This window comes from Gossypium hirsutum, chromosome D13 (genome assembly GCF_007990345.1).
Source record: "Gossypium hirsutum isolate 1008001.06 chromosome D13, Gossypium_hirsutum_v2.1, whole genome shotgun sequence".
NCBI classification, from domain to species: domain Eukaryota; kingdom Viridiplantae; phylum Streptophyta; class Magnoliopsida; order Malvales; family Malvaceae; genus Gossypium; species Gossypium hirsutum.
Genome location: NC_053449.1, coordinates 56,420,520 through 56,432,372, shown reverse-complemented (window position 1 = coordinate 56,432,372; position 11,853 = coordinate 56,420,520). Strand labels below are relative to the sequence as shown.

At 33.7% G+C, this 11,853-nt stretch overlaps 1 protein-coding gene across 3 annotated transcripts; it reads left to right on the top strand.

Annotated features, from left to right (window-relative positions):
* The first annotated feature begins 369 nt into the window (after positions 1-369).
* On the top strand, positions 370-5,593 carry LOC121203053 (cellulose synthase-like protein E6). 3 transcript variants are annotated; one of them, XM_041109201.1, is made up of 9 exons: positions 448-755; positions 830-1,154; positions 2,429-2,569; positions 2,684-2,815; positions 3,040-3,249; positions 3,536-3,763; positions 3,867-4,214; positions 4,358-4,835; positions 5,296-5,593. In XM_041109201.1, the coding sequence occupies exons 1-9, from the start codon at positions 463-465 to the stop codon at positions 5,304-5,306; spliced, it is 2,166 nt and encodes a 721-aa protein (XP_040965135.1). In that variant the 5' UTR covers positions 448-462; the 3' UTR covers positions 5,307-5,593. The 3 variants fall into 3 exon arrangements, with proteins under 3 accessions (XP_040965134.1, XP_040965135.1, XP_040965136.1); XM_041109200.1 differs by lacking the exon at positions 5,296-5,593 and having other exon boundaries at positions 370-755; positions 4,358-5,065; XM_041109202.1 differs by lacking the exons at positions 3,040-3,249; positions 5,296-5,593 and having other exon boundaries at positions 4,358-5,065.
* Positions 5,594-11,853: the final 6,260 nt, after the last annotated feature.

Here is an 11,853-nt window from a genome sequence, read left to right as displayed (position 1 = left end):
TTAGAATTTGAGAATTTGTTGGATTTATATATTTAGAGTTAATTACACTATTTATCTTTAAAGTATAGTTTTTATTCTAAATTCATCTTCAAACTTCAAAATGTTTTAATTATATTTAAACTATTGGTACTACATTAATTATGTCTTTCGATTATTTAAATTATTAATTTAATTGTTAAATTATATATCAAATTTTATGTAATATAGTTTAAAACAAAAAATAAAAGTGAATATTGTAAAAATGGATATAGTCAAAACATTTTGAAATTTGAGGATCAAATTAAAATAAAAATCATAATTTAAGGATGTTAAATGGAATTAACTCTTTTCAAAATTAACCTTTTATAAGAAAGAAGTTTAGAAAGTCACGAAACCTTGCCCAAATTGTGGTCAGTGTGGTTTCTAAGATTTTTCTAAAGTCTATATATATATGAAAAATCAACTCTCTACTCATTTGAGTCAATGGAGTGGAGAGAGGGAGAGGAGACGAGAATGGGTAAAAATGGGTATCTTCCTCTTTTTGAAACAAGGCCAGCTAGGGGACTTGTCTTCTTCCGCTCCTACGCAGCTTCCATCTTCATAGGCATCTGCTTCATTTGTTTCCATAGAGTCAGCTATTTTCCAGTAACAGAGAGATGGGTTTGGGTCGGAATGTTTGTAGCTGAACTTTGGTTTAGTTTTTATTTCTTCGTCACTGTAATAGTTAAATGGAACCCTGTCTTTCGTTCCACTTTCAAAGACAGACTCTCTTCCAGGTCTTCATCTCTTTCACTCTGTCTCTCCATATATTCCGTTTCACTTGTTCCTAGCGCTTGCTTGTTTCTTACAGGTACGAAGAAGAAGAATTGCCAGGAGTAGACATATTTGTGTGCACGGCAGACCCAAGATTAGAGCCACCAACAATGGTAGTCAGCACAGTGTTATCGGTCATGGCTTATGACTACCCACCTCATAAGCTAAGCGTCTATTTATCTGATGATGGTTGCTCCGATTTGACATTTTATGCTTTATTAGAAGCTTCAGGGTTTGCCCAGCTATGGCTTCCATTTTGCAGGAAGCTGAAAGTAGAGCCCACATCTCCTGAGGCTTATTTCCAGACCACTCCTGAACCAGTGGATGATGCATTCATGGCCAATGAGTGGTTAATCATCAAGGTAACATGTTTATTTCCTTTAATTCTACCACGGATGTTTGCCCCACCGCAACATAAAATGATTTTAACCTCAAGGAAATGGACGGTTTCGTATCAAATTCTACTCTTCAGAGGCATTCTTCTTCTACTTTATCTATAAAAAAAAAGACTCTAAGGGACCTTCCTCCATTGACACGTCTCAATTTATAACTTCATGGTTAATTTGTGATTTAGTTTTATTTTATTTTATTTTGTAAAGAAAACAACACAAATACATTAAATTAAATTAAGGCTTAGTTTGTATGAGCGGTGTATTTATCTTTGGTGAGGTTAAAAATAACAGTGACGGTGAGATTAGTTAATATAACGGTGAAATTAGATATTGTAGCAGTGAGATTAAAAATATCCATGAGATATGTATTTAGATGTAAACACAACTGTAGCGATGAGATGGGAATAAAAATAACTATTAAGGACATTAGATTAAAAATGATATATAATAGAAGTTTTTTAAATTACCTTACTTTTACAAAATTATTAAAAATATGTAAATTTATAAATTCATTTAATAAAATTTGCTTATTAAAATGTTTATTTTTAATTAATTGATATTAATTTTATAATGGTAATATAACTACTATTTTTTAAAAAAATCAGCAATACAAACCTACATTAAATAAAAGGTTAAAATTGTAAAAAAGAGTTTGACGGGGGTTGTTTTTTTTTCTTTTTTTTCATTGGAGCTTCAGTGGAGCTTAAGTGATGTGAGGCTTTCCAAACGTGTCTCACCATTGGTGTTCCAAACACCCAAACACTCCAATAAAAAGGCAATGTTAATTGGTGATCCAAAGGAAGCTTAAGTTCCCATAAGCTAAAAGACCATTAATCTTAGTGCACGTAATCTTACTTTCAATTGCTTAGATACATCCCAAATTCTTGTACTTTAAATGTCCTGTCAAAAATTATCTTCACTATGCAATCTACCACTTGAAACATTTAATTCGTAAATGTTTAAAATTTTATTTCTAATGACACGGGTTTAAATTTTTATATTTGTAAATGTTTGATTAATAGATTGAGGTAACAAAATTTGTATAATAATATTAAAGTACAAGAAAAAAAGATAAAATTAAACTCAAATATATGAAGTAAATTTATAATTTCTTGAATGTAGTTCATGACACTAAATCCAGACAGGGCTTTAATGATAATAGAGATAGTAAAACTATTGAATGAATTATGTTTTGTGTTGTAAATGTTTGAATGGATTATTTTATCTTTTGGCATGAATTATAGAAAACATATGAAGACATGAAGACTCGGATTGGAAGCATGACAAGATTGGGCAAGGTTCCAGCGGACATACGTAAAGAACACAAGGGATTTGATGAATGGGACTTTGTTGTTAGTCGTCATGATCATCCATCCATTCTTCAAGTAATTTGCTACAATATTTTTTTATTCTTTTGGATCGCAAACTTTATAACTACTACATTTCACTCCTACCTCTTATAATTGCTTCAAATTGTGCATTTAAAAACTTAATTGTAGATCTTGATTGATGGAAGAGACCCTAACGCTATTGACATTGAAGGAAAAGCTTTGCCAACCCTTGTATATTTAGCACGTGAAAAGAGACCTCAAATCCACCATAATTTCAAAGCTGGAGCCTTGAATGCATTGGTAACCATTCTATAGTATGCGGCTACTCAGAATTGTTCTACTTTCCTTTGACTATAAGGTTGTGCTGGTCTGTGGTCATATTTGCTTCTCCAAGCTCAATTTAAATGAACAAATATATCTATAATCAAGGTTCACCTTAATTCTAAATAAAATATATATTTATATATAAATATTTTGTTCAATTAAATGATTATTTTTTAATTCTTGAATTTATGAATGAACAGATAAGGATATCTTCGAGAATAAGTAATGCACCTTTTATTTTAAATGTGGATTGTGACATGCATTCAAATGATTCCAAGGCAATTAGGGATGCACTTTGCTTCTTTCTTGACGAAGAGAATGGACGTGAAATTGGTTATGTCCAATATCCACAGACTTTTGGTAACCTCACTAAAAATGAAATTTATGGATCCTTGAGAGTCGTAATGAAGGTGAGCCTTAAATACCGAAGCAAAATTTTCAAAATTTTTTATCTTTGTAAATGATAAAATTTGAACTCGAATTTGTTAAATGCCTCAAATTCTTCAAAGTTAATATTATTGGTTTTGGTAGGAAATAGTTTATAGTTCAGGATTTAAAAAATGGATTACAGATGTTCTAAATACAACATTTTAATTAAATGTGATTACAGGAATCAAGGTTCAAAATTAATTTTTCAATATCATGATTAAAGTTGAATAGAACTGATGATGTTTTGAATGTATCCATATACCAAAGCTTGAGCTTGCAGGATTTGATGGGAATGGAGGGCCTTGCTATATTGGAACCGGTTGTGTTCATAGAAGAGAAAGTCTTTGTGGAATGAAGTATAGCAAGGAACTTGTAGTTGAATGGAAGGCAATGAAATATGATAGAAAGATCATAGAAAAAGCAAGTTCCATTGAAGGAAACTGCAAAGCTCTTGCAAGTTGTACCTACGAGGAGAATACACCTTGGGGAAAAGAGGTCCTTTCTTTTCTCTTGTGTCGTATTTGGTATCATATTTTAATTATCTTTCTCGTATCATATTCGTGTTACATTTTATACTAACATATTAGGCTGATTGCAGATGGGAGTGAAATATGGGTGTGTAGTGGAAGATATACTAACAGGAATATGCATACAAAGTAGAGGTTGGCGGTCGGTATATTTGACTCCTCAAAGGGAAGCCTTCTTAGGAATGGTTCCCACAACATTGTTGGATACTTTAGTACAACACAAGAGATGGGCCGAAGGCGATTTTCAAATATTTCAATCCAAGCTTTGTCCTTTCGTGTATGGTTGTCAAAACATGCCTCTCAAACTTCAGTTTTCTTACTGCATTTACCTTCTTTGGGCCCCAAACTGCTTTGCTACTCTTTACTATGTTTTTGTGCCTTCTTTTTGCATGCTTAAAGGCATCTCTTTATTTCCCAAGGTATGGTATCCTTAACTTTATTTGCTTATTCTTTGTTGAACCGATTAATCTCGTTACAGTTTTCGTTTAAGATTCATTATAGTGTCATGTTCGAAATTACAGGTCTTGTCAGCTACTAACAACTTATTTTTCTGAATTGCTAGATATCAAGTTCTTGGGGCATGCCATATTTGTATGTCATCGTTGTCCACCGCGTTCACAGTCTTGTGGAATTTGTATGGTTGGGAGGCACAGTCCGAGGTTGGTTGAATGAACAGAGGATGTGGATGTTCAAAAGAACAACTTCCTACTTCTTCGCTGCCATTGACAACATCCTCAAGCTATGTGGGTTTTCGAAGTCAGCCTTCATCATCACCGGCAAAGTGGCCGATGACGATGTAAACCGAAGATACGAGCAAGAAAGCATGGAGTTTGGGACTTCATCACCGATGTTCACGGCTTTAGCAACGCTCGCACTTTTCAATCTATTCGGTCTCGTTGTGGTAGGAACAAACAAGGCCATAAATGATGATGCTCGTATCAAGGTTTTCGACATATTCGGTTTTCAGATACTTCTTTGCTGTGTTTTGGTTTTCGTCAACCTGCCGATATATCAAGGGATGTTCTTCCGAAAAGATAGCGGTAAAATCCCAGCATCTACAACACTTCGTTCCATTGCTTTCGCTCTCTTGGCTTCCACATTAGCCATGTACTAGTGTCATGGCCTGCATGTGGTCAGCCGAGCTCGAAACTCACACAGTAGATGTAATTTTGGATTCGAAAGTTTAGAACGTAAAGTTTCAGGCCCATGCCACTAGATTTATCAAGTAATTTTTAAGGAAATACGATTCATGTATATGTCATTTTCCTAATATTTTATCATATTCCCAAACTTCTACTTGAAAACTTGGACTGATCTTAAATTAAAATACACATGGAAGGTGTATATTAGTGATTTATTTTTTCTATATTTCTACCGGTCGATCCATCTATCCAATTTTCTTTCCACTTTAACTTATAGTGGTTTATTTTTTAATTTTCGTATGAAAGTTTTTAAATGTTAAATATTGTTTGACTTTCTCGTTTTTGGCTTGGGTTGCAGGTATGGGGTGACAAATGTTGGATCAATGGCAGCAGCAAATAAAACAAAATGAAGCTTCACCAAGCATAAGCTCAGAAAACAGCAAGCAAAAACAATGAAAAGAAAAATGAAAGACTAAGAACAGCAAGTAACCGATGAAGTGATTCAATTTTTTTCATTGAAACTTTGAAATATAAGATGTTACAAAAATAGTATGACAGTTACCTAACACATGTAACTGCTCCCATCAGTTTTAGCAAGTTGCAATACAAAAATAATACAAATTAAAGAGCTGAATAATTCAGCCATTACATCTATCAAATTCAAATCCTAACAACTCTAAGGTCTAGTTACATTCAAGATTTGATAGCATTACAAAATAATCAAAATTAAACAAAAGAACTAAGTTGCTTCTGGTCCTGCTCGAATTCTGGTCTGCTACAGCTGCTAGTCTGTTTCTTGGCCTATTGTTGCATTGCAGTCCATGTTCAACACTCCTCCTTGGACTGTAGGCAACAAACACCAACTGATTCTCTAAGAGATTCAAATCTCATAGTACCAAGAGGCTTTGTCAAAATATCGCCAATTGGTCTTGTGAGCTACAATGTGCAAGACTTACATCCTTTGATTGCACTGCCTCTCGAACAAAATAGAATTTGAGTTTAAAATGTTTTGTTTTACTATGAAAAACGGCATTTTTGGAGATAGCTATTGCTGATTGATTATCAACCATAATCTCAGTATGCTCAAATTGTTCCTCATTCAAATCACACAACAATTTTCTAAGCCAAATAGCCTGACTTACTGCTCCAGCTGCTGCTATGTACTCTGCCTCAGCAGTTGATTGAGCAACTGTTTGTTGCTTTTTAGAGCTCCAACAGAAAGCTCCCGAACCAAGTGTAAAAAGGTAGCCCGAGGTACTCCTCATATCATTAATCGAACCTCCCCAATCACTGTCTGAATAGCCAGTCAATTCTAGCTTACTCCCTGACTTGAACATCACTCCAAACTTCAAGGTTCCTTTTACATAACTGAGGATTCTCTTTGCTGTCTTTAAATGTGATGTATTGCAGCTATGCATGAAACGAGATAACAGACTCACAGAATGCATAAGATCAGACCTTGTTGCTGTTAAGTAAAGCAAACATCCAATTAGACTCCTATACTCCCTTTCATTCACTTTTTCTTCATTTCCATAGCTGCTTAATTTCTGTCCTGTGACTAGAGGTGTACTCACTGGTTTGCAATTTTCCATGTGGAATTTAGTGAGTATCTTCAGGGCAAATGCATGTTGACTGATGAAAATACCCTGACCAATCTGACTCACCTCCATACCAAGGAAATAACTCATAATCCCCAAATCTGTCATATCGAACATGACTTGCATTTTCTCCTTGAACTCTTGAATCAGCTCAATTTTGCTTCCAGTAACCAACAAATCATCCACATATATTGACACTATCAACAGTGTCTCATCTTTGGACCTTTTCACAAACAAAGTTGGTTCACTCAAGCTCTTCTCAAAATTGATTTTAGACAGATGTTCATCAATTCTGTCATACCAGGCTCGAGGAGCCTGTTTCAAACCATAAAGTGCCTTCTTCAGCCTATCAACCTTGTCCTCCTTTCCTTGAACTTTAAATCCATCAGGCTGTTCTACATAGATTTCCTCTTTAAGGAAGCCATTCAGGAAAGCTGACTTGACATCAAGCTGGTGGACCTTCCACTGTTTCTGCGCAGCCAAGGCAAACAACAACTTTATAGTGTCCAGCCTTGCTACTGAGCAAAAGTTTCCTCAAAATCAATGCCAAATTGTTGGCTGTACCCTTTCACTACAAGCCTTGCCTTGTACTTGTTCAGAGAGCCATCTGTATTGAGCTTAGCCTTGTAAACCCACTTGACACCAATGACCTTCTTCTGTTCAGGTCTGTCCACTAGATCCCAAGTGTCATTCTTGTGAATCATATCGATTTCAGCCTCCATATCTTTCTTCCAACTCTTGCTTCTAGCAGCCTCTTCATAGCTTGAGGGTTCAGCAATGGCTACATTGCATCTCTGATAGATATCAGCAATAGACCTGGTCCCTCTCACAGGAGCATCATTAACATTGGCATTACTGACTTCACTTTCTGCCAATTCCAGGTTGCTATCACATTTCTCTTCTTCAAACTGACTTGTATCTGAATCATCAAAGTTCCAAAACCTTGTTTCATCAAATTTAACATCCCTACTTACCAAAATCTTCTTGGTCGAGGGATCAAATATTCTGTCACCCTTCTTACAGCTACTATAGCCAACAAATATGCCAGCAATTGACCACTTCTCAAGTTTGGTCCTTTCTGCTGGTACAAGTACATAACATATGCATCCAAACAATTTTAAGTGTGAGACAACAGGTTTGAGACCATACCATGCTTCAAAAGGGGTCTTGTCCTTCACAGCATGTGTTGGCAGCCTATTGAGCAAGTATACTGAAGTATTGACACCTTCAGCCCAAAAAATGCCTGGAAGTTTGTAACAACCCGGTTTTGACCCTAATCGGAATAGTGGTTTCGGAACCACAAATCCGAATTAGAAAAATATTTTAATATTATTTTTAGTGTCTATTATATGTTAAGTTATAGGTGTGAAAAATTCGTGTGGAAATTTAATCGTTTGAATGTTCAATTTGATAAAAAGGGTTTAATTGCGTAAAATAAAAATTTAGGGGTTAAATCTAAAAATACCTAATTGTTGTTGTCTTTTAAAAATGGGGGTCTTAAATGTCAATTAGACCATTTGAAATGATAGTGGGTGGCTATGGACAATTATGTCCTTATGTTATATGAAATATAAATAGTTTATTAAAGGTTAATAAGGTAAATAAATAAAACAAACTAATATATGTTAATTAAAAACAAAACAAAGAAAAAAAATTCAAGGTTATCATCTTCATTAGCCGAAAGTAAACAAAAGAAAAAAAGAAAGAAAACCTAGCTACATTCGGTCATATAAAAGCTTGATTGAGGTTAGTTCTTTGTTCGGTTTTTAATAATTTTTACGTTTTTGAGATCGTTGCTTTGTGTTCTTCAAAACCCATGTTTTAATTTTGTGAATTGTTGATGATTTTGAAATGTGCCATTGATGAATGCTTAGACTTTGTGATAGTTGATGATGAAAAATGAAAGATATGTGATAGATTGATATGTTTTGTATTGGAATTTTTAGTGAAATTGAGTAAATAGGGCTAAATTGTGAAATTAAATTTTTGGGGGACTAAAATGTGAAATAAATGCAATGTGTGGACTTTTATGAGAACCATGAATGTTCGGCCCTTGTGTGGTATGGGCAAATTTTGTGTAAATTGTGTTTTATGCAATAGGGAGTAAATTGCAAAAAGTGAAAATATTAGGGGCAAAATAGTAATTTGCCAAATTATGTGTTTTTGGACTAAATTGAATGTGTTAATAAATAAATTATCTTATTTTGAATATATTTAGATCGAGAACCAAAAAAATCGGAGTTAGATCGAGGAAAAGCCAAATTAGTCGAATAATCGTCCGACTTCGATTTTCCATCTTCCAAGGTAAGTCTATTAGCAATTAAAAGTTATTAAGTTAATATTTATAGAAGTATATTAATCGTATTTTGTGTTGAGCTATAATTAAAAGTATATTTATTAGATAAATTTTGAAGTATGGATGATATTTATATATATAACATGTTCAAATATACAAGTATAATCTTGTATAGATTTATGGGTTGAAATGAAGGTAAGAAATGTGTATAAGTATAGTTGATATTCGAATAAGCATATACATAAATATATATATGTAAATCTTTTGTATTGAATTTAGGTAAGAAAGTTAAATATGCATATGTTAAATTCGAATATAAATATGTAAATACATAAACAAGTCTTGAATTTAGATAAAGGTATGAGTAAGTATATATATATGTATATAATGCTCGAATATATATACATATATATAAAAGTTATTGAATTTAGTTAAAGTATGAATGTTGTATATGTATAAATTCTTGATTTTAATCAAAGGTATGTATAATATATATATATTAGGTTCGAACATATATATATAGGTCTATACATGTATAAACTCTTGGATTTTATTAAAGATATGTAACCCATGATTGTATGTGTAGTTTCGAATAGATATGTATATGTGAGTTGTAATTTATATGTATATGCTATATTTGAATGAGCATGTTCACATATATGTATATGTTCTTGTAATGAATTTTAAGTATGAGTGTTATATATATATGCATAAATGAAGTTCGAATATGTATATATATATGTACATCTATTGTATATTTGATGAGCTATAATTAAAAGTATATGAATTGAAATTAATTAAGTATGAATATTACATATATGCATATGTGTGAGGTTCGAATATATAGTTATGTGTATATATATAAGTTTTTGAAATAAATGTAAAGTATGGACTTTACATATGCATGTGTGTGGTTCGAATAGATACAAATACTTGAGTTGGATTAAAAGTATAAATTGTAAATGCTTGTATGATTCGAACATGGATTACCAATTTTCTTGGGATAAAGTTGAGGTTGTGAATTATACATAAATGTTATGAACGTGTGTTGCTATTAAGAAATATACTAGAAATCATCTTTGTATCTGTGAAATTGAAATTTTCAGGCTAAGCGCCTAGCAGGCTTAATGCCAGTGAATTAATTCGGATTTTAAGTCTAGCAGGCTAAGTGCCGGTGATCTGAACCAGGTTATAAACCTAGCAGGCTATGTGCCGGTGATCTGAACCAGGTTATAAACCTAGCAGGCTATGTGCCGGTGATCTGAATCAGGCTATAAGCCTAGCAGGCTAAGTGCGGGTGAATACGTTAATTTAAGTGATTACAGGCATTTGATATATATATATATATAAATGATTTTGGATTATATATAATGAATAAGTATATGAATATTTATTTATACGTATTCGATGAGCTTATAAATGTTTCGATCTATGAGTTTAGTGAATAGGCACATATATTGGTTGATATGAAAATTGTTGAATATACAGGTATGCAATCGGCACATGTGGATTAGAAGTATAAATGTGCATTTGATTCATGTAGTTGATAAGTAAAAATATAAGCTTTTGACATATGTATTTGAAAGATCATAGACATGCATTCAATGAAATGCAAATGATAAGTATTTTTGGAAATTTCATATGCAATTAATGATTATGTATGTAACTTGATTTTAAGCATATAATGATTATACATATGTTAGTTTATATGTATTTTAAATATGCTATAAACTTACTAAGCTATAAAAGCTTACTTTGATTGTTTTTGTCCATTTGTTTTATAGATTTTGGAGACGCGTTACGAGCTCGGGGATCATCAGCATAGTCTATCACACTATCGACTTCTTTTGGTATTTTGTTAAAAATTTGAACTCGATCTTATGGCATGTATATGTTTGAGTATGATTTTGGTTAGATTTGGATTGTAAAATATAAATAGCCATGCGAAAATGGTTTAATTTCCATGTTTGTGATCAGTTTGCTTTTAAAAATGGTTGTGTTTGTTTAGTAATGTCTCGTAACCTTAATTCGGCACCCTAATTTGGCGACGGATACGGGTTAGGGGTGTTACATTTTATTGGTATCAGAGCTACGGTTTAGTCGATTCTCGGACTAACGTAGTGTGTATGAGTCTAGCTATACATGCCATATTTTTATACTAAGATAGTGTAATGACTACTGGTATGTAAAAATGTGTTTTCGTATAGTAATGGATCCCAAACTAGCCGTAGCCGATGATGTTGAGAGTATAGCGCCTGCTCCCGTACAAGGGACAGAACCGGTGGACTCTCGACCGATCTCGAGTAACCAGGAGGGAAAGGCTAAACAAGCCTTTTACCAAATGATGAATGACTAGTTTACTCAATATGTCCGAACTAATCTGGTTGCACAACAACCTCCACCCCCGACTAATCCATCTTTGGTTCCTGTTATACCTCAAGTAAGTGATCCGATGAGATTACTTAAACCTTCTGTTGATAAAATTTGAAAACACGGGGCCGAAGAGTTCAGAGCTACTGATGATGATGATGCTGAGCGAGCTGAATTCTGGCTCGATAATACTATTCGAGTATTTGATGAGCTATCTTGCACCCCTGATGAGTGCTTGAAATGTGCCATATCTTTGCTACGGGACACTGCATATCACTGGTGGAATACACTAGTATCGGTGGTTCCGAAAGAGCGAGTGACCTGGGAATTCTTTCAGACTGAGTTCCGTAAGAAATACATCAGTCAGAGATTCATTGATCAGAAACGCAAGGAATTTCTTGAATTGAAACAGGGTCAGATGATAGTGACAGAATATGAGCGGAAATTTGTGAGACTCAGTAGATATGCTCGAGAGTGTGTTTCGACTGAAGCTATTATGTGTAAAAGATTTGAAGATGGGCTGAACGAAGATATTAAACTGTTAGTTGGCATACTTGAGATAAAAGAGTTTGTAGTACTTGTTGAACGAGCTTGTAAAGCCGAGGAGCTCGGGAAAGAGAAGAGAAAAGCTGACTATGAAGCTCGAGATTCC

Excerpts from the sequence above, each read along its gene's own strand:
- LOC121203053 (XM_041109200.1), top strand. The coding sequence starts at position 463 with ATGGAGTGGAGAGAGGGAGAGGAGACGAGAATGGGTAAAAATGGGTAT. Across the intron at positions 3,250-3,535 it reads CCTTGAGAGTCGTAATGAAG|CTTGAGCTTGCAGGATTTGA; the intron begins GTGAGCCTTAAA and ends CATATACCAAAG. Across the intron at positions 3,764-3,866 it reads ATACACCTTGGGGAAAAGAG|ATGGGAGTGAAATATGGGTG; the intron begins GTCCTTTCTTTT and ends GGCTGATTGCAG.